General features: G+C 34.9%; 1 protein-coding gene across 1 annotated transcript in view; it reads left to right on the forward strand.

Moving 5' to 3' along the window:
* The window catches only part of B3GLCT (beta 3-glucosyltransferase), a 63,888-nt gene that overhangs the window by 6,975 nt on the left and 32,471 nt on the right, over positions 1–24,442 (forward strand). The window contains exons 2-6 of the mRNA XM_058185619.1: positions 1,760–1,818; positions 4,574–4,613; positions 7,450–7,559; positions 18,134–18,210; positions 22,821–22,932. Of these exons, the coding sequence (XP_058041602.1) occupies positions 1,760–1,818; positions 4,574–4,613; positions 7,450–7,559; positions 18,134–18,210; positions 22,821–22,932 (398 nt within the window). The remainder of the gene's footprint in view (positions 1–1,759; positions 1,819–4,573; positions 4,614–7,449; positions 7,560–18,133; positions 18,211–22,820; positions 22,933–24,442) is intronic.

The raw sequence follows: 24,442 nt of genomic DNA on the forward strand, positions 1-24,442 counted from the left end.
CTGAGGCAGTAAAAAGCGATATTCATCCATCTCTTTAACTTCCAGAACAGCATTGATTGAAGTGCATCGAACAGGGAGATTTAACCAGGGCAGATGGTCCCAAAAGTAATCTGATCCAAATCATGCAACGCTTGAATTGCACTTGGAAGAAAAGGGAAATATCTGATGCAGCACCTAAATCAGTGGTTTAATCATCGCAAAGCATTTATCAATTGTGCTGCTACATTCTGCCAAAATAGGTTAAACAGTTTCCTTCTTACTTAACACATTAACATTAAAAGATTTCAGACTTAAAATTGTAAATTCCCAAAAAAGGCATTGTCCAAAAGGAATCCATACTTTATTGTACAATACTCTTAAGCAACACGCTCACTGGTAAGTTACCAATATATTACAAAATTATCATTGCTGAGAAAAGATAGCCACCATACTAACAACTAGTAATAATGTTATTTTGCATAATACAACCACACTTGACAGGTATAACACCTATAAAATCTTGCTGCAAGTCTTTTAATGACTGTATCCAACTGCTTCTTGTAAATCATGTTGCTTTAAAAATTAAATGCACTTTTGATATTCATATAGTACAGTATTACTTGCCTGTGTGTATTTTAGTAAGCTATTATGTGGCCAAACAAGAAGATGGTATCAAATTATTCAGGATAATGGGTTTTAAAGCAGAATAAGAAAAAAACCCAGTGAGAGTAAGAATCACAAGAAGAAATAAGGTTCTTTGTAAGCAATTCAAAATAATGTATATTAAATATATTAAATATATTAAAATTCTTTGAAAATCTAATTGAGGTTGTGGTAGACCATTCATTGGATTAAATAAACTGCATTGGCAAACATTGTACTATGTATTATTCCATTATTTACCAAATAAATTTGAACTCAAACAGTTCTTCTAAAAATTATATATATATTTTATATATATATAAATTATAAATTATATATATATATATATATATATAAATTATATATATATATTGCTAAGGTCTTAAGACACACATACCAAACCAAACCAATACAATATTGAAGTGTTATGTCTGTTGTAATTTTCTGAAGCTGTTCAATATTACCTTTTCCCATCTCAAGTCTCAATGCTGTTGTATGGCAAACTTGTTTTCAAATTATGCCAGATAATATTAGTTTTGTCTATCTTATGACTTGTAGGCCTTTAACTGAAACATTTGGGAAGGATATTAGTGGTGCTTCTGCTGCTGTTCTGATTATGCCCAGATTCTGATTGTGGCTGTTTCTTAGACTTGTTATCCTGGCATTGTTTCGGGAAAAATGTGAACAATTTCAACCTCTGAAGAAGTCCTGTTTAATAAATAAAAATGTTAAGCTTAACCTAAGGGTAAAGGTAATAAAGATATGAAATGCATATTATTTAGAAAAGTGAAGTGCTGGATGACAAAGCTATATGTGTGGTAATATAAGGCTGTATAGGTTTGGTTTTGACTTGAAATTATCTACATTGGCTTCAGATCAGATCAATATGTTTTTTATTCCAGGAAGAATGGGAATAACATTTTCACACTACAGCAAGCAATACAGTACTAATTTCAAACGTAATTTTCTCATGCTTGAAACAAATGTCTATAATAATGACTATTACAGACATTCTACATGTTTAAGAGATATTATTATCTAAATTGCTTTTTAATATCTATGTAAACATAATTTCTCATATTTAAAAAAACAAGACACACACTTGAGAGGAGGATAACTTTGTTCTCCTTTTTTCCAGCTTTAATTCTACATGTTGCTGCTGAAAATGGAAAAGATTGGATTGAACTTCTGTCAGAGGTACTAAATTTCTTGTCCAAAGATAGCAAGAAACTTTGAAAAGATTTATCTGTAAAATATGTCAAATTTTGATATACCAGTAAATAGGTTTGCTTGAAATGAAAAGAAGTTTTTTCACAGCTCTGATTGTGAACAGCCTTGTAATCTCATATGTTAAAATTCTGTTTTGATACCCATCGCATGCTTACTGTCCATTGGAGTTGAGCGGCTTATAAATTAAAAATTAAAAATACTGTTCATTTGTGGTTCAATAGCCAGGTAATCTTGTACTTACACCTGTAATTGAGCCTGGAATTATTGTCATAAATTGGGTGACAGTTTAGTGGGTAATCATGTGACTGCATTCAATTTTATGCATATATTTATTTGCCCGATCTGGAAACCGGCAACTAGCAAAAGTGCTGAAAATCTCAGTCATGTGACAGTGGGACAGTGCAAATGGTCATAAATGCAAGCCAGTTGCCAACGCCCCAAGCAGAGGGTTCTAATTTATTATAGTAGAGATACTGAATGATTTTTATCACTGAGTCATAGTTTAATTATTTTGAAAACTTACTTTTTTGCACAAAAAAAAAAAAGTCCCATTACACAAACCATTTTTTAAAAGTCTATAAAAACAAACTGCCAAAATGAGCATTAGCAGTAACCAATTTGTTATGCACAACAGATCCTGATTCAATTTTTAAGCTGTAAAATGTCTCTCTAAAGGAATTCTACAGAAGGTGTCATAAAAGCACATAAAATTATATAAACAAGGCTTTTCTAAATAACATTTGCAAAAATCATTACTTGACTGCAGGGATGCTGGCACAGGTGGAATTTGGAGGACTGGTTGTCAGTCCCACCTATTCAGCATCGTTGTAAGTTTGAACAGTCACTGAACGAGTGGTTGTGACGTGAGGGCCACCTGTAAAGTGTTCACATTTCAAAACAAACTCTTCCCCAAACAGCAAGCAAAATGTAATATCTGCAAATGCAAGCAGCTTGCATAAATTTAATATCTAGGAGCACATTTTTCTTTCTGCATGAACATTTGTGGTACTTACATTTTTGAAAGACTCCATGAAATAATGCTATGTAAATTTACCTCAAGTATTTTTTTGTACTCCTGTATGCACTGCATTAGGAACGCGATGGCTCAGAGGTTAGGATGTCGAGCTTGTCGATCGAAAGATCGACAGCTCGGCGGTTCGAATCCCTAGTGCTGCTGTGTAACGGGGTGAGCTCCCGTTACTTGTCCCAGCTTCTGCCAACCTAGCAGTTTCGAAAGCACGTAAAAATGCAAGTAGAAAAAATAGGGACCACCTTTGGTGGGAAGGTAACAGCGTTCCGTGCACCTTTGGCGTTGAGTCATGCCGGCCACATGACCATGGAGACGTCTTCGGACACCACTGGCTTTTCGCTTTGAAACGGAGATGAGCACCGCCCCCTAGAATCGGCAACGACTAGCACGTATGTGCGAGGGGAACCTTTACCTTTACCTTTTTACTGCGGAAGGTGGAGGTACAGACTCTGTAAAGCTGCTGTCGGTAATCTTTTGGTACCCAAGCATCATACAGAATTTGGGAAATTTTGAGGTGTGTTTTTTTTTATGGTGATGTGCATGCTTTAATCTTTTAGTGTTATTTTCCTTCATATTTTCCTCTCAAAAAGTCAAGAAAGTTTCCTATCTCAAAATGAGAACAGTCAGTAGTTAACAGCCAGAGGATGCCCTGAATGCTATATAGGAGAGCTTGAGGGCTGTAGACTGCTAATGTCTGATGGAAGGAAGAGAAAGAAAAAGCAGAGTGATTACAGGGCTGCAGGAGAAATTCAATAAGTTAGATCAAAGTGAGCAAGGATTTGGAATAGGTTAAAGAGGTCATATGTTGCAGGTTGTTGAGAAATACTTTAAACAAATAATTCCCTTGGCTTGTGCCTTTTTATGATGATGTTCTATTTCATTGGTTAGGAAACGCTTTGTCTTGAGTAGTGAGATTGCCACATGATGTATAAGCGATTTCAGCAAGTATCTGCTATCAGTTGCTTAGTCACTACTGAATAATAGTCAAGATATTTTTAGAACTTGGTTTCCAGGGTGATGCTATGGTGAACTTTTTGCTCCAAAGCACAGTGCTAAGTTCTGACATCTCTGTACATAACACTGAATTATTAGATTTTGTTTTGGCCTTTTCAGCTGTATTTGGATTGTAATATGACTGAGATTTCCTGGGATGTATGTTCTCATCAATATTTGGCCATATGGACTTACTTGAAAAAGTAGGTTTTTTTTAATTATCTATATAAGTTCCAGTCAATCATAACAAACCGAAAATTTAAAGTGGCAAATTTGATCACAGGAGCTAATTTTTTATACTACGATTTTTAATGAAATGGTATAACGTAATGTTCTGCCAGGGGCCCGTTTAATAAACCTATTTAAGCTAGAGATAGTGTAGTGTGGTAACTTAAGAATGTGAACAGGGAATTAAAGGCTTAGCTACCAATGCATTTGGCAGCTTTAGGCAAGGTCCTGTTTTCTGCTATATGAAAATAATAAGATCAGTCTAACTTTTGCTGGGCTTTTATAAGAATTACTGAGTTGGTAAGTGTGAGGCTCATTAGATATTTGAAACTTGTAATATAAATGGTGCTGATACACTAAGATTTTTGTTAAAGGTAGTGAATATTTTTAACAACTTGTAACTGTCTTAAAAGGGTTATTTTTCTCCTGTTCAATTGCATTGTTAATGTAGTTTCTGATTTCTTAATACAGATGCCAGGAAAATATGAGCATTCAAGCCAACTAAGCAAAGGTAAGTCAACCTATTTGATATTAACCTTTATAATAACTATAACAGTCAGGATGAATAATACGTGTTCTATTCATTGTTACGTTATACCTGGTAGTACCTTCTTACACTTTAATCCTTGTAACTACTATCATAGTATTGTGATTGGATCACAAGTTTACATTATTTTCTTTATCCTCACAAGAACATTTTGTAAGAACATAAAACTTCACATTAGATCAGAATAAATGTATGCTTTATGCAACTGTTTCCCTCAGACACCAGCCAGATACATTTAAGAAGTCCTACTTGTATAACGAAAGAACAACCACCACACTTTCGTTCCTGTTCTACTCTAGTTGATATTAACTGCAAGCTATTCTGGGAGGCTATAAAGTCCAGAATAACAAATACCTTCTGCTCTATTAAGTTCTCCTTTCAGTAAAAATATGTTGATTTAACTAGGACAGGTTGATCATCTAGCCCAGAGGTGTCAAACTCATGGTGTCACATGATGTATCGGGATTTTTCCCCCTTCACTACACCAGGCTTGGGCATGGCCAGCACGTAATGCATCTGGCTTGCAGGCCATGAATTTGACAACCCTGATCTAGCCAATGCTATCTATTCCAGGAGTAGGAAATATGATATCTACCATACTTGTACTGCAGTTATTTGCCATCAACTGGGTTAGCTAATGGGAGCTGAAGTCCAAAATATTGGGGTTGGGATGGGACTTGCAGTAGGTCTTCATGGATATGGACAAAGTTCTTTTTTCTCTTCTGTCACTACAATGTGATTAATTTTAGCAAAGATCCAAGGGGATTATGCATTGACTGCTGAATTATGGATTCTTCCTTTTCACTCTTCTGTTTCTGGTTAAGTACTTCTGATAAAACATGTTCCTATACTTCATCTTGGCAAGGTTATATTAGTCTGTGCATTAGACTTTTATCTGCTTAATACCATTCTTTCCATGATTGTGTTTATAAATGGTTTGAAACAAGATGGAGTGAAATTGGCTTATTGCGAAAAGCATTAGGAGCTGAAGACTAAACAACATGATGATAGTACAATTGGATCTCCATATTCATGGAACACGGATCCTATGTGAGTGATGAAGAGGGGCAGTTTTTAGTTGTTCAGTAAGTGTCAACAAAGTAGGATAGTTTGTGACCTTTGTGTGCATCTGCGTTTGGATACTCTGACTTGACTTCCGGCATCTGTGTAATTATTTAGGCACAGAAAACATCTTACGGGAATTTGAAAGAAGTTATGCATCTGAATACTATAAAATTTGTACAATCTATATTCCTGAGACTATGCATTATTAATATGAACATTAATATAAATGTTGCTCTTATTTGCTGACTTTTGATAAAAGTTCTATTTTTATATTGTGAACTGCTTCGTATATTTTGAAATGTGATACAGTATAAATACAATAAAGTTAACTTTTGTATAAGTCTGACTAGAAGGGACCTTGATACAACGAAATGGATTGGAAGGGATGGTCATACCAGGAGCAGTTCGAACCACAGCCCAGATTAGCAGAGATGGTTCATAACGTGATTGTCTTAGAGCAAAACACAAACATTGTTTTTCCTCTTCATTATTTGATGAAAGGTTAAATATTTTTAAGACAAGGTTGCAGGCAGAATTGGAGAAGCAAAGCTCCTGAAAATCTTTCTGGGCAGCAATGAAGCTTTAAACGTCTCATTGATTAATGTGAAAGCTGTTTTAAAACGTTGCTATGAATATTAATCAGCTTTGTTTATCAGTAAGAACCCCTTTCTCTTGATCTTAATAATAGTTGAAACAAGGGCCTAAATGTCAGATATGGCCTGGGAAATGAATGAATGAATGAATGAATGAATTGGTGGATAAGATGAATAATTTCTTTAAGCTGTCTTTGGACCATTGAGACATTCATCATGCTTGGATCAAAATGTAGAATGTCATAATTAGCACGGATGGTTTAATGTAATTGTAGCTACAGTATAGCAATATTGACATTAAGTCCCTCTTTAAGGAAGATGGGTGGTTAAGAAGTATATGATAGATAGATAGATAGATAGATGATAGATAGATAGATAGATAGATAGATAGATAGATAGATAGATAGATAGATAGATACATAGATACATAGATACATAGATACAAAAGAAAAAGAAAGAGAGAGAGAGAGAAAGACAGACAGACAGACAGACAGACATCAGGGCAACCAATTGGTGCAACTAATAATATGGCAGTATACAACTCTTTAGGTAGAAGAAATGAATACCTTTTCATCATTATACATATAATTATCTTCAGGATCTGATGATTAACCGGTAGTTGAAACAAGTGTGAAGAGATCATTAAAATTCCAATAGATTCTATTATATATGTTAAGGAAATCATCATTCTTGTAAGTACCATGGTGTGAATTATTTTTGTACATGTGAGACAAGTTTACATTGTTTTTTACAGGAGCATAATGCATCTGAGAAAATGAGTAGCTTTTAAAACTGTTTACTCTAAATGAAATAGTAAATTACCTTAGATTCAATGCACAAGTACTTTAAAAATCCAATTCTCTATACAAATTCATGTAAAATTACATGTGTATTTTTATTGTATCTTATTTTCCGCAGTATGGTTTGTGAATTGGCTTTTCAGTGGTTAATAAGTTCTGGCACTATTCTTTTATTTAAATGTAAAACTTTTTTCAGCCAGTTTATTAGAATTCAGGAGATACTCATGTATGTCTACATTACTTGAAAATGCAAGGTGTTTTTCAGTGGGCTATTTACAATAATACTGAATTCACTTAACTATTGTTGACATTGTTTATTTATTTATTTATTTCTATTTACAGAGCTAAGGGAAATAGTATTTGTCATCCAGAGTCAGAAGAATTCTTATCATTTGAAAAAAGCAGATGATCTTAAACAAAGTATTTTAAAACAGGCGGCCTCTTTGGGAAAGGTACGCTATTATGCTAAATATATTTCTCTTTCTCCTTCTTTTACATTTGAAATTTGAATTATAATTCCAGGATATGTTTTTCATTTAAAGCTGAAAAGATTCACCTGTACAACTCTGTAACAGTTGACTTCTAAGCTTCTGTTCATATATTCTTTAATTACTTTTCAATGTGATGCTTACGCTATTTGATTTTACCTTTATTTTGCATGATTTTTTTCTCATTTAGGCACATCATGCAGATTAAAATGCATACGTGAGTTTTGTTTAATAATTGATCATAACAAGGTCCTAACTTATTAATATGTATTTCTTACATGTTGGTTTTTATTGACAAACTAGATGCTAAATTCTTAATTTAAAGTCAAATAGAACTTCATTTGCATTGTTGCCTTTTAAATAAAATCAAGACTATTTGGGATTCATGGCAGTTAGAGGAGCTAACTACAAGTTAACAAAGTTAGCTCTGTCACGGTAATTAATTGATTACAGGTAGTCCTTGTTTAGCAATCCAATTGTCACTAAGCAGAAAATCACAGTCACAACAGGTTTAGAACCTTACTTGCCCTTTGGTTGTTAAGTGAAAGGCTAGGGTCACTAAGTGAAACATCACCCGATCACGGCGTATGATTTTACTTCTGCCTTCTCTGTTAACTTTACTTGCTTGTCACAGCCAGTTGTAAACACACAAATGGTGATTACATGACCACAGGATGCTGCAACATTTGTAAACATAAGCTGGTTGTAAAGCACATGAATGGTGATTACATGACTGATGGGCACTGCAACAGTCATAAATGTGAGGATTGGTACAAAATACAAAGCTATTTTGTTTACACTGTTTTAACAGAACACTCCTTAAACACGGCAGTATGTAAGCAAGGACTCCCTGTAGAATCCTTTGGCAGGCTCCAGCTACTGCCTGAAACTGACCAGACTTTAATCAGTTTCACATTGAATGCTTTTGTTCTAAATGTTGGCATTGCTACAAAGTTACTTTTTCATAATCATCCTAATTGCAAAATGTTGCTATCACTGGAAATTGCTATCTCTAGCTATTTATCAATAGACATATTTTGAAACTATAAGCAAGAAGGTGATTGATAACTAACAGCAGTTTTAATTCTATCAACACAACAAGGAAAATTAATATTGCAACCAAGGAAAATTATTGCTGCATGTGTAAATTAAAAAAAAACACAAATAAAATTCATGAAAAGTCAGGAAAATGATAATATATCTAATATGATTTTCATACATTGTTGTGTTTCTATTTTCTATCTGCCTGATAGAAAATTATGCATTTTCTTGTTTCTATTTGGATGTTTGTAGGTTTTATCTGCTTTATTATTGGATTGTTAATTTTCCTGCACTCTGCGTTACAGCAGTATCCTTGCATTTGTTGACTACAATATATTTTCACAAATAATGAGTAAACAGTAATAAAACACAATGAAACATTTTTTCTATTACATTTATTTGGAATTATTAAATGTACTATTATAAATAGTATATCTAAGAAGAAGAAAAAAATGGGCTGCATTATTGTTATTCTGAAAAGAACCGCTATATTGAAGAAATACATTTTTTATTTGCATAATAATTAATGATGAATAAAACATATCAAAATTAGGGTAAGTTATTACTATCACATTGTAGTTATTATTAGTGACTTCATATAGAATAGTTATATTCTCCGAGGTCCATTCCATATGGGCATTTTCCTATACCATCTTTCTTCCATGTACATCAAGTAAATTAAGGAATTTTGTTCCTGACATGAGAGGAATTGGAATTGGAACAAAAGATTGTGGCTTCATTCCCTGAAATTAAAAATAATCAGTAGATGATGGAAATGCACATTGCCTAAAAGCTCTTAATTAAAATATAGAATATGTTTCCATATTCTTTCATCCATATATATTGTTTTATTATTGGGTGGGTGGGTGGGTGGAGAATAAACCTATATGTATCTATTATGTTGTAATTATAATGTGTGATACTGAGAAAAATATATAGGTGGGAAATGGATTACCATTTTGCCCTAGAGTAATTTCATGTTAACATCAGGAAATGGACTGAAATGAAACCTTTGTAATATGCTGTTCTGTGGGTTGGTCATGCAGTACATATTTATTTTAGCTTGTATTTATTTTATATATAAATTATATGCTATAATACAGCAGTTTCCAACCTTTGCAGCTCGATGGCCTAGCTGGGAAGGGAGAGGGGAACCGGGCTGTGCGAGTGGTTGGCCGGCATGTACGTGTGTCGTGCAGCTAAACCCAAGCAGCGGGCCTGTGCCCATGCAGCATGCAGCTCAACTGTAAGTTGAGCTATGTGCACGTGTGTGCATGCCGGCCCACCACTCGTGTGACTTGAGCTATGCACGCACACCAGTCTGACTCTTGTATGGCCCAGTTCCAAATAGGCCATGCTCCGGCATTGTGCTGCAGCACACGGGTTGGGAACCCCTGCTATAACATATTTGGAGAACAACAGGTAAAAATACTGTGAAACATAATAAGATAAGAAAGATAATAAGGTAATAATGAATTCTAGCTAAATGCAGACTAGTACTTAACAGATTAACAAAGTTGTTATAAGTCATCTAGTCCAAACCCCACCCCCCCACTCAAGCAGGAGACCCTACACCATTTCTGACAAATGGCAGTCCAATCTTTTCTTGAAAGTCTCAAGTGATGAAGCTCCCAAAACTTCCAAAGGCAAGTTGTTCCATTGGTTGATTGTTCTCACTGTCAGAAAATTCCTCCTCCTTTCTAGGTTGAATCTCTCCTTGTTCAGTTTCCATCGATTATTCCTTCTCCGGGCTTCAGGTGGTTTAGAAAACAGCTTGACCCCCTCCTCTCCATGGCAGCCCCTCAAGTACTGGAAGACGGCTATGTCTCCCCTGGTCCTTCTCTTCACTAGACTAGCCATGCCCAGTTCCTGCAAACATTCTTCATATGTTCTAGCTTCCAGTCCCCTAATCATCCTGGTTGCTCTCCTCTGCACTTTTTCTAGAGTCTCAACATCTTTTTTATAGTGTGGTGACCAAAACTGGATGCAGTACTCTAGGTGTGGTCTTACTAGGGCTTTATAGAGTGGTATTAGTACCTCAGTTGATCTTGATTGTATCCCTCTGTTAATGCAATTTAGGATTGCATTGGTTTTTAGCTGCCATTTTACACTGCTGGCTCATATTTAGCTGGTTGTCCACTAAGACTCCAAGATCCATCTCACAATTACTGCTATTAAGCCTGGTTTCCCCCAGTTTATATGTGTGCTTTTTGGATTTTCTTACCTAAGTGCAGGACTTTTCTCTACATTGAATTTCATTTTGTTAGATAGGACCCAGTTTTCAAGTCTGTCAAGATCCATCTGGATCTTGAGCCTATCTTCTAGGGTGTTAGCTATTCCTGCCAAATTAGTATCATCTGCAAATTTGGTGAGTTCCCCTTCTATTCCCTCATCTAAGTCATTTATGAAGAAATTGAAGAGTACTGGGCCTAAGACGGAACCTTTTGACACCCCACTGCTCTCCATGTAGACTTAGACCCATTAAGGACTACTCGTTGAGTGCAGTTTGTCAGCCAATTGCGAATCCATGCATTGCATTAACATCTTTTAAGTTTTAAACATTTTTCTCATCAATTTCTTTATATACATTAATGTTCTATTCCTCCCAAAATACTAAATGATTACATGCCCATAACATATGGGTCAGTGAGCCCTTAATTTACATCTCCAGCATAAGACATCTGGTGTCTATCCTTTCAGATGCATTATTTGGGAATGCCAGTCCACTCTCAATTCAATTTTTGCTATATTTACAATGTACCTATAAATTTTAACTTTTTAAGTACTTGAAGCCATTGATGTAGCTTTATCAGAAATTCCAAGATTTTAGTTCATGTTGGTAATATCCCAGAAATATCCACTTTAAAAATATTCTTGAGCTTTTGATAGAGATACGTTTTGATAGAGATTTTATTTTTGTCATGTATTTCAAGTAAGAAAGCAATTCAGGTGCTTTTGAGGGAGCCAGAGCATCTGGTTCCTATTGAAAATATAATGGAATATTAGAACATGATTAAGCTGAACGTACCTCAAATGTTGTGCATTGTGAAGATGAAATAGGAATTGAAGTCAGGAAAAAAACCTTAAAATAGTGATAACAAAGTAGTTGATTTAAAGTAATGATCCCAGCTTCTACCCAAGCTTTCCAATAAGCCAATGAATTTTACCACAGTAGAATTTTTCCAAGGAGTGAAATATTCATAAATCACATTATCAAAACTCAATTTGCCTCCCAACATGGTCCAAAGATTTCTTGTCACTGATATTCCTGGAAATGAAACACCTTTTTTCCCACATTATTTTTGCCAAGATCACTAAGAAAATAGGCTATAATCTTCAACTTTTCTGATAAGGAATAATATTCCTTTATATTTTCATTCCACTAACATGGCTGATCAGGTGGATGATAAAATATTAGACCAATGGCATTTTTGCAAATGATAAATTAAAACAACCTTCCTGAAATGATCAAATTTTTGACAACTCTAAGAAAAAAGGTTGAGATCAGTATTTTTCAAACTTGGCAACTTTAAGATGAGCATACTTCAAGTCCCAGAATTCTCCAGACAGCAGGACTGGAGAGTTGAAGATATTGAAGGCAACATCTTAAATTGCCAAGTTTGAAAAAGTGGCTTAGATATATGGCTTCCTAGAATGAAATATAAACAGTTTTATGCAGATCCATCTCCAAATAACCAGATACCTTCAGCAAATAGGATAAAGAGCTGTTCATCTGAGGGCTTTTAATGGTTAAATGGCTGTCATTAGGAAATACCTACATAGGCAGAGAACATTCCAGAGAACAGCTAGAAGAGATAAGAATGCATTCTTAAATGAACAGTGCAAAGAAATAGACGAAAACAATAGAATAGGGAGGACCAGAGATCTATTCAAGAAAATTGGAGATATGAAGGGAACGTTTCATGCAAAGATGGGCACGATAAAGGACCAAAATGGAAAGGACCTAACAGAGGCAGAAGAGATTAAGAAGAGGTGGCAAAATTGCACAGAAGAACTATACAAGAACTATACAAGAATAAGCTTAACATCCCTGATAACCACGATGGGGTGGTCACTAACCTTGAGCCAGACATCCTAGAATGTGAAGTCAAATGGGCTTTAGGAAATCTGAGCAACAACAAAGCTAGTGGAGGAGACAGTATTCCAGCTGAGCTATTCAAAATCTTAAAAGACGACACAGTAAAAGTGCTACACCCAATTTGCCAGCAAATTTGGAAAACTCAACAATAGCCACAGGATTGGAAAAGGTCAGTTTACATTCCAATTCCAAAGAAAGGCAATGCCAAAGAATGTTCAAACTATCGCACCATTGCACTCATTTCACATGCTAGTAAGGTTATGCTTAAAATCTTACAAGCGAGGCTCCAGCAATATGTGGATCGAGAACTACCAGAAGTACAGGCAGGATTTCGTAGAGGCAGAAGAACTAGAGATCAAATTGCCAACATACGCTGGATCATGGAGAAAGCTAGGGAGTTCCAGAAAAACATCTACTTCTGCTTCATTGACTATGCTAAAGCCTTTGATTGTGTGGATCACAACAAATTGTGGCAAGTTCTTAAAGAGATGGGAGTACCAGGCCATCTTATTTGTCTCTTGAGAAACCTGTATGCGGGTCAAGAAGCCACAGTGAGAACTGGACACGGAACCACTGATTGGTTCAAAATTGGGAAAGGAGTCCGGCAAGGCTGTATACTATCACCCTGCCTATTTAACTTATATGCAGAATACATCATGAGAAAGGCAGGGCTAGATGAATCAAAAATTGGAATTAAGATTGCCGGAAGAAATATCAACAACCTCAGATATGCAGATGAAACCACTCTAATGGCAGAAAGCGAAGAGGAACTAAAGAGTCTCTTGATGCGGGTGAAGGAGGAGAGTGCAAAAGTTGGCTTGAAACTCAACATTAAGAAAACTAAAATCATGGCATCCGTCTCTTTCAATTCCTGGCAGATAGATGGTGAAGAAATGAAGGTAGTGACAGATTTTATTTTCTTGGGCTCCAAGATCACCGCAGATGGGGACTGCAGCCAAGAAATTAAAAGACGCTTGCTCCTGGGGAGGAAAGCTATGGCAAATCTAGACAGCGTACTAAAAAGCAGAGACATCACCCTGCCAACAAAAGTGTGTATAGTCAAAGCTATGGTTTTCCCAGTTGCAATGTATGGCTGTGAAGGTTGGACCATAAGAAAGGCTGAGCGCCAAAGAATTGAGGCCTTTGAACTCTGGTGCTGGAGAAGACTCCTGCGAGTCCCTTGGACTGCAAGGCGAACAAACAAGTCAGTTCTAGAGGAGATCAACCCTGACTGCTCTTTAGAAGGCCAGATCCTGAAGATGAAACTGAAATACTTTGGCCACCTAATGAGAAAGAAGGACTCACTGGAGAAGAGCCTAATGCTGGGAAAGATTGAGGGCAAAAGAAGAAGGGGACGACAGAGAATGAGGTGGCTGGATGGAGTCACTGAAGCAGTAGGCATGAGTTTAAATGGACTCCAGAGGATGGTAGAAGACAGGAAGGCCTGGAGGAATGTTGTCCATGGGGTCGCGATGGGTCAGACACGACTTCGCAACTAACAACAATAACATAGGCATAATTCTTGTAATTTAAGAGATATAAGTATTATGCTGCAAAATTCTAGGAATCTATTTGGAGTATAGCAACTTTTTATTACCTTTTACAACTCATACAGATGTAAATAGTTGATGATGACTTCCGGTTGACGTCGCAGCGAAATCGGACATGAAGAGCAGGTCTCCATGCTCCCATGCCGAGTTCTCACTGTTGGTGGGCTCCAAAAGGAGCCAAAGCTGCCCTGTATGGGCAGCAAAGCAAAAAGGGACACCCTGTGAGACCATGGAGAGTTGCAACTCTCCTGCTGGTTTTTTTCCCCCCTCTCAGCCACAACAAGGAGAAGAGGCAGCCTAAAGATGGCTACCACAAAGCTTGGGCATCCAAGGAACACCTCCAACTGGTGCTGGAGCGGAGTTAGTGAACAGTGTCTGGAAGTGGGTGAGAGGATTCTTTCTTATTTAAAACCTAATCGCAAAAGAAAATAATACAGGAAAAGAGAGGCTCATAACTATTTGCTAAAGCAGCAACTAAACACTTTGAGAAAAACTTCAGAATTGAAAGAAAAGAATTACGGGGAGAAACACAAAAAACCCCTGTTAAAAATACAGAAAATTGGACTTTTAAACTGAGCAGGAGTTGTTTTGGAAACGCATTTTAAAAATACTGGAACTATTTACCTAAAAAACTATGTTTGTTTCTATATTTTGACTTATTAAACTGGTTAACATTGAAATCTAAACTGAGAGTGCTATCTGCTGATGAAAGGAAAGTATAACATAAATCCTGGAAAATTATGACAAGGGTATATTTTATGCACCTACGTCGTGACTGTTTAAATATGAGAATAAGATTTTTTTCATTAAAGAGACCCCTGAATGCTATGATACAAGATTGAATGCATAAAGGGGATTTAAGGAGATTCTGGAAAACTTTTGGGACTATTTAAAGGAACAGATAGATTAACTATGAAATACAAAAATTGTGAATAGTGAATTCTTTTTGGGGAGTGACTTTAGGCTTGAATATATTGTATATGGATTACTGGACAAGAGCAGAACTTATTAAAACAAGACGAGATGTTACATCAGGACGAAATGAGTGGAATTTGGGAAGAAATGGCGTAAAAGTTTCAAAACATCAAGGACATTGTAATAAGAAACCACAAGGCATAACTGGGAAATATTATACAAATATAATAACTGGGAAATATTATACAAAGAACAATGAGTGATCAAGATACCCAGGAAAAGGAGGATCCAATTGAAAGAGCAGATGAAAAAGCAGAACAGATTAACCAGCAAACAAAACAAGACGACAAAAAGGAGACAATACAAAAACAACAATGACCGATGAAATAAACCAAGGGGAAAACATTTTAAGAGATTTAAAAAGGGAACCAGAGATGCAGGAAGACATTTTTGAAAGGGAGACAGGCAGAGGTACACATTTTGGAAGACAATAGAAAAGGGCAGAGATGGGAGAAATGCTTAAAATGAATAGTCAGGACATAGATGCAGATAGGGATAAAGATCCAAGAGAGGAATATGGGAGGCAAGTTAAAAAACGAACAATTAAAGCTTTTTATACAATAAGACAAAAGTAATAAAGGAAAGATTAGAAATTGAATGATGGTATTATTATGTATGTTTAAACAATATTGTGATTGGCATTGGAATAACATTAATATAAATATGTGTATTAATACTAGAACTACATAAGCTTGAGGAATGTAACAAATATGATTAATAGCACTATTTTTATTCGTACTAAAATGTATGATACCCAGATGCCACACTGTTCACATATTGATATGGATATATTGTAAAATAAAATAAAAAACTTGAAAAAAAAATAGTTGATGGTGTAACTGCTTGCAGTTAAGGTGCCATCCTATTTGATTAATCTTCAAAAGGATTGTAATTTGGCATTTGTGCAAAATTAGAAATACTATGATCCTGGAAAATAGCAAATTATACAGTATCTACAATTGATTTTTCAGTTTGAATATCTAGAGATGGTTTTATTCATTACAATCTGTTCTATACTACAGTATCTTCTGACAGATCTCCCAAATCTACCCTTATAAAAATGTATCACAGATTTCTTTTATATCCCTATTTAGAACACTCTATTGTATTAAAAAAGGACATTCACAAAATATATATGTAATGATGAAGTAAACGCTAGCTAATTGCTTGACACAGAATTGTTTTTAAAAAGTATGAATAAAAGCTGCAGGAGAAATGTATAAATATGTGCACATTTTTATACAGCCTCCCCCTGCTTTTTGGGGGGAGGGGTGAAAGGAGCAAACTCATAAATCACTAGAGAAATTGGCTGGAATAAACTTATAAAAATGATGAATGGGGTGGATATAAAATTGATAAGAGTCAGCCATTTGCAATAGACTCTCATAGTTGATTCTTGTATAGCCATGAATGTGAAAGGGAAGAACAAGAAAAAACTCTCCTTTATTTAAAATCTATTCAGCCACTTATCTGCATGTTCTCTATCATGTAAATATAAAATAAGCAGTAAAGATATTTTTACTAAAAGTGGTAATATACAAGATACAAATCTGAAAATAGTACTTCATTTTATTAAAAATAATAATGGATCTCAGTAATGTGTATCTGCATGGACATACATATAGTTAGGCTCACAAAATAACTTTTATATTATTGGCTTTTATACTATTGCTTAAAAAATATACTTGACTCAAAAATGGGTATCAAAAATCAATATGTTGATTTTTAAAAACAAAATAAAACAGTGCATTTAAAATATGATTCACACTCTCAATCTCAGGTCAGAATTTAACTCCTGGGCTGACTATTGCAACTGCCCAGTGTCTTTTAGTGCCAATCAAATATATTCAGATTGCATTAATCAAACCTGGAGATGCATCTGATACTAAAAAAATATGCATGTCTTAGGTAGGTAGGGTTGCCTGCAGGTAGGTTTTTTAAGCTAAATAAATGTTCTAATGCATTTATAGTGGGATTGGGGTATATATCAGTGGTGGAATTCAAATTTTTTTTACTACCAGTTCTGTGAGTGTGGCTTGGTGGAGGTAGTGTGGTGTGGTTTGGTGGGCGTGGCAGGGGAAGTATACTGCAAAATCTCCATTCCCATTCCACTCCAGGGGAAGGATGCTGCAAAATCTCCATTCCCACCCCACTCTGGGGCCAGCCAGAGGTGGTATTTGCTGGTTCTCCGAACTACTCAAAATTTCCGCTACCGGTTCTCCAATCAGAATCTGCTGAATAGCACCCCTGGTACTCCTAATAATATCTGCACATTCAGTTTTTGCAAAACAATAAAAATACAAAGGTATTCTTCTTTTCAGATCTATGGAAAAGTGTCTTTCACTTAATTTTTATTGTTTTTGAGCCTTTTATTTCCAGGTTCACTAAGTGTTGAAAAACATCATTTTGCCTGTGCATTCCATTGTATATTAAAAGAATAATCAAGTTTAAGGAATTTAATAAAGGTAGAATTGCAGCTCATTTGCTTTTTCACAGATCTCAGAAATGCTGAGGTATATCCTGGGATTATCAGATGAAATATGCTTGTACAATTTATATGCCTGATATTTGCATTTCATTTACCTTCAAGATTCTGTGCATACTCTATCAATGCCAGTATTCTAAATATCAGTGGATCAGAATGTAACATTTATTTTCAATAAGGTTCCTATGTGAATCTACTTGCTTGAATAGCTAATTTTATTACTTATTACTGTTACTGATCCTTAGAAAATATTCTTGTGTTTAAAATAATTTTGATATTTAGGAATAGGAATTTTAATTTATGGAAAACATGAAACAAAGTATTCAATTTTTAACTCTGTTAAAGGTGTTCATTGGTTTGTGGTTCATGAAATGTTTTTTCTTAAAAGGAAATGCCTATCGTTCTGCTTACTCATCAGCTGGACAGACATGAAGGGACATGGACTATTTTACCATTAATGCATGAGTAAGTGTAAAAACAAGGTATGACATTGTGAACTACAGGCTCTTGGAGTTGGAAGGGATCATTTAGGATGTTAATTTTCATCCCACTGCTGAGTTCATGAATCAATCTCCACTTGAAAACATCCAGCAAAGGAAAGCTCTCTCCTTTGTTAATTGGTTCCATGTCAAACTTACCATTAAGAATTTTTTAGAAACTGCCTTATGCTGTAAAAAGAGCATTATTCTGTACCCTGCATCTATGCTGATAAAAAAAAAAGATCTTGGCTTTTCAAGTGACAATTTTTCAGATGCTCAAAGAATGCTGTCATAGTCCCATAGTTTCAGTTTTCTTTTCTCAGTGGTGAATATGCCAACTTCCCTCAGTCTCTGCTGGTAAAACTTAATTCCAGAACTTTGATCATCCTTGCAGACCTTCTTTTCATGTTCTATTATTTTTCTGCATCTTTTTCAATCTGTTGCCCAGTAATGAATATGGCTCTGAAAGTGCAGCTTGGCTAGTGCGGAAGAGAACAGAATTGTTTCTTCTGGTAATGTCAAACTTTGTTTCTGTTAATGCAAATTATACCTCCACTGTGACTTTGGGACCACAAAAAGACTTTGCCTTTTCAACTTGCAATTAGCTACAATCGTACCTCACCCTAGTTTAATGAAAGGCTGTCAGTGAGCAATCTTTGTACAGTCTTCGTCAGTGAGCATTCTTTCAAGCCAACTGTGGCTCCTTCCAATGGACTTCTTCCCACCTTTATACAATGTTACAAGCTACTTTTTCAAATGCTTTGCTGAAAGTCAAATATTATATCCATATTATTCCTATGATTTACTAAACTAAGGAAATTACCTAATTGAAAAGGGAAATAATAGTGTGATTACTTCTTGATAAATCCATATTTACTTCTGGCAACTAATAAATGGTGTTTTGAGGTGTTTACAAATGGTCATTTTGTCATCTGCTCTATAATTTCCCCAGGTATCCATTACTGTACTTCAACCTTAGAAAAAGACAGGAAACAGTTTACCTCCTCTAGCTATCTGGTTCTTTCCACTTTCTCAAAGATAATGGATAGAAATTCGTTCAGTCACCTAAGATGTAGTCCATCAGGCTCTGGAGATTTAAACATATTCAGGGTCAGTTATTCTATGCCTTGTTTTCTGTCAGCTTTCAGGTAAATCCTGCCCTTCAGTCAACTCTTCACAGTTTCCTGACAGAATGCACTTCAGAGGACACCGAACCAAAATAGGAGTTACGCTTTTTCTTTGCTATACCTTTTACCATTTTCACTCTGAAGAATTGAAACACTATTCCATTAAAATTTAGAATGTAACTGAAAAGGCCCTTCATGGTCTTACTATCCTTCATTAATCTCATTCTTGTTCTGAACTTTAGCTTTTCTGATACAATCTGTACAATACCAGACTATCTCTGTATGCTTTTTTTGTGATGATTTTCTACCTCCTATGTATATTCTTTTTTATTTTCAGATCCTTATTAAGTTTTTGTATAGCTTCTTCTAGTGTAGTTTTTTTTTTGCCTCATTGAAATTATTTTCAGTAGTACTTTTGGTATTTCATTTTTAGACAGTCTTACCAATTATGAATTTATTTTACCATTTGCATCTTCTGATATCTGAACTTATTGAACATTACTCTGAATTTATTAAAATCCACCTCTTGAAGACTAAGATACATGTTTGCTTACATTTAGTTTTAGTTTCCCTTAATGTCCAGAATTCTTCCAATGTTCCTACTATTTTCAATTCATCAACTAAATCTTTCCTATTTGGTAGGATCAAGTCAAGAATAGCAGATCCCATTATACCTTTCTTCACCTTTTGAGGGAAAAAGCAATGAGCAAGACAGCTCCTACATTTCCTGGAAGAATCATCCCTGGCAGTGTCTCTCAGTGGATGTCAGGTAATTCTAAGTTCTAAATTCTAAGAAATTCTAAGTTCTAAAATCTCTTGGTTTTTTGAAAGATTGGCAGCTTGGTTTAGAGTACATCATCAACATTTTTTCTTGGTTTTGTGATTGGCAGGAGACATCAGCAACATCCCTTTCCTCTATTTATTTTGGTCTAGATTCTTTAATAAAGGCCAAGTTCATTCCCTTGGATCTTTGTGCAGTATTTTCAATAATTAGTGAAATTTTGCCTCTTTTTCTATAAATTCTGTTCATTTTGAACAAGCTGCATTCATAAGTTCCTGTGCTCTACTCATGAAAATCATCCCAATGGTCTCAGTTATACCATACCTATTAAATCATATGTACTAAGCTTATCATGTTTATCAGTCATAGTTTGAGCATTAGTTTATAGAAAATGAAGAACATGCACTTTGTAAGAAGATGTTATCTTTGAGTTTTCATTGAGTCATTGAACATAAGTTTAATAATTATTTAGTTCTACAGTATCAATTATTTACTTCTACAGTATACAGAATATTAAGGAACATTAAGTTCTTTGACCATATAGTGTATATTCTCGATTACCTTAAAGTTGTCCTAATCAGACATGCTTGCGTCAAAAGGTATTCTAAAGCTTAGTATATGTGTATATAAAATCAAAGGATCAGAATAAGATACCAGCCCATACTACTGTACACCCAGATTTATAAAACTATTAAGTATTCATATGACTAACAAATATGAAGAAGGAAAGGTTAAACTTAAAAGTGCATTTATAATTCTGAAGGGCTTTAAAATAGTCCATTAATAATCCCTGTAAATGGACATAAAATCAAATTTGTAAACTTCTGGTGTATAGTACATGAGTTGAAACAGAATGGAATGCTGGAACTGCTGTAGATATTATAAGGAACTCCTGCTAAACGTAAGATGTTTATTTCATCAATGGGAACACAGAAAGTTGGTATCCCATTAACACTATTTCTGTAACTAGCTGTTGTGCTGGAATATTGTGCTTCCTCTTTCTAGTAATCTTCTGTGGATATGAAAGTTTTGACAGCTTCTCTATCATTTGCCTAATCCATGCTCCCAGAAATTAACACACGAGTCACTCAATCAGACACATCCTAGAGTAACCAATTATTATAACTTTCCTATTCTTTTACTGATAGCAGCACATCCCCTCTGCTTTTCATGACTGTTGTCCTCCAGAGATTGAGAGGCTGTTTCTTCTGTAGGACACTCAGAGGCATTTCTGTGTTCCTTAGCTGTTGAATATCTCCAATACCTCTTGTTTCTCATTTCTCTCTCATTCATGGGCTAGCTGTTCTAATTGCATATTCTGTCAGTTCTTGTTGTACCATTCAGTTTTTTAGGTTAAAACCGAAGTCCACTTTTCTATGTGATAACCCTTCAGATATTTGAAAACCACTGTCATATTTCTCATGAGTCATATTTTTGAGGCTAATCATATCCAGATCTGTTAACTCTTTCTCATAGGACTTCATTTTCAGACTTCCTTCCCCCACTGTTTGGGAGTGGGAATCCTTTGAATGCATTCCAATTTTTGTCTTTTTTAAACTGGGCAAAGTACTCCAAATGGGGATGGAACACTAATTTCTAATGATCTGGGCTTTTTGCTTCTGTTAATGCACCCAAAATAACATTTGCCTTTTTAGCAGCTGCATTACATTACTGGCTCACATTTCATTTTTGTTCAATAAAGACACGGAGATCTGCTATCTGTTTCACTTGTGCTATTGGCAAGTTTTTGCCTCCCAACCTATATTTTACCTTATATTTTTCTTACTCAGGTGCAGAGTTTTACATTTCTGTCTGTTGAATTCCATTCTATTCAGTTTTGCTGAGCCCTCAAGACCATTTAGATCCTTTCAAATCTTTCCTGTTTCATCTAAACTGGTGGGCCACCCCTTGAAGGTTTATATCATCTGCAGCGCTTACAAATTTCCCTCATCCAACTTAACTGATAAAAATGTGAACAGTTGATTCCATGGAAACTGACTGGCTGCCTCATATAACTTTGAACTACTTATTTATAAGGAAATAATTGGTCACTTGGACAACAGTCAGCAACACAATGCATGTGTGGGAGATGGCATTTGGGCCGTTCAGATACATATGTCAAACAATCAATATAATTTGCTGTAAAATGGGTGAAAATAGCATCAGCATTAGAAATCTTTTTTCTTTACAATGGGCTTACATATCCAAGTGTAGTTCGGAAAAGCAGTAATCTTTTTAATATCCCTGAAGTTACTGAAATGAACTTTTCTGAAGAACATTTGGTGAATTCTTCATTATTGCCATTTTACTCTTATTTCACTTTGAATGGTTTATATTGATTTGTTACTATTATTTCATTTGACTTTGATGATAAATTTTATGTATTTCTCAATGTCACTTTTCTATTTTGTGCTTGCATTTCTCTAAGTTTGATTAGTTATTCATTACTTTAAATTACTTACTTTTACCATAAATATTTTAACATTGCAGACAGTGGTAGTCCTTTTTTTACTGTTTTGTAAATCACCAAGACTCGATATTGATTTGGTTTTTAATAAATAATATAACGGCCACAATAGAGATAGAGCAAATTATCAATATAAATATTTCCTAATATCAGCAAAAATACTTGAATCACAGAATTCTTTCTAAACCATGTTTACAATAAATTAAACTCTTTTTTTTCAGGTTTTCTGTTTCATATGGCAAAAACACCTCATGGATTTTTTTCTGTGAAGAGGATACAAGAATACAGATTGTAAAACTACTGAAAACGCTTAGTAGATATGACAAATCTAAGGTGATATTTTAAAAAACGATTTCTTATTGTTTCTTAATGTTCTACAAACTGTGAAAAAGAATCAAAAACTGAATTAATTTGTATTTTGATAAAGGTATGACTATAATAGATAAGAAAGAACAGTTTTCTTCTTATTTAACATGCATCATGCCTAAAACTTAGACCAGTGTAATTAATGATAATAAATTATATACTGACAGTTGCATTATATTACAATTACAATTTTATAGAATAGAATAGAATAGAATTTTATTGGCCAAGTGTGATTGGACACACAAGGAATTTGTCTTGGTGCATATGCTCTCAGTGTACATAAAAGAAAAGATACCTTCATCAAGGTACAACATTTACAACACAATTGATGATCAATATATCAATATAAATCATAAGGATTGCCAGCAACAAGTTATAGTCATACAGTCATAAGTGGAAAGAGATGGGTGATGGGAACTATGAAACGATTAATAGTAGTGCAGATTCAGTAAATAGTCTGACAGTGTTGAGGGAATTGTTTAGCAGAGTGATGGCCTTCGGGAAAAAACTGTTCTTGTGTCTAGTTGTTCTGGTGTGCAGTGCTCTATAGCGTCGTTTTGAGGGTAGGAGTTGAAACAGTTTATGTCCAGGATGCGAGGGGTCTGTAAATATTTTCACGACCCTCTTCTTGATTCGTGCAGTATACAGGTCCTCAATGGAAGGCAGGTTGGTAGCAATTATTTATTTATAATATTATATTATTTATATCAACATTATAAGAATTAAATCTCAATTATCAAGATCTATTGATAAAAAGTATAAAAGACCAAAACTATTATTGCATAGATTTTTTTAAAAAAGTATTTACAAAGAGCTGAAATATAGAAAGTTACAAGTTATTTTACATCTACTAGTAAAAATAGTATAAGACATTCTAAATGTACTACATTTAGTATATAGCATATTTACTATATGTAAATATATCAACAACATATTGATAGGAATAATTGTAAGAACACTAGTTAAGGTTCTTACCTTAGTTCATTTACTATTAATAAGAAATTGAGATGTTGGGAAATCTTGCATGTGTGAAAGTATTATTTCTGAGTGGTTTTTTTATCTGTGGCTAAAATTACACTTGGTCATGGAAATATTCTTCCATAAAGTTAACACCTATTAATTAGCAGTCTAATTCACACTTATTCATATGGTGTTACTTAGTTTGCAAGTAGCTGAAGGCTAGGAATATGCATAGCATAGTAAACATATTTTATTTAGAACAGGGGTGTCAAACTGGTGGCCCACGGGCTGGATGTGTCACGCGCAGGCCATGCCCACCCCAGCTCTGCAAAGGGAAAAAACATCACGAAACATCAAGTGACGGCAACGTAACACTGCGAGTTTGACACCTGTGATTTAGAACAAATGAGCCCTAAAACCAGTACAAGTGGAAGAAACACACAATAGAATTTGTGTCTGTTACTATAAGTCAAGATTTTCTGTCCTCATAAAGAATATTGTTAAGTGAAATTAGTTT

The sequence above is a fragment of the Ahaetulla prasina genome, chromosome 5, assembly GCF_028640845.1.
Source record: "Ahaetulla prasina isolate Xishuangbanna chromosome 5, ASM2864084v1, whole genome shotgun sequence".
Taxonomy (NCBI): Eukaryota; Metazoa; Chordata; class Lepidosauria; order Squamata; family Colubridae; genus Ahaetulla; species Ahaetulla prasina.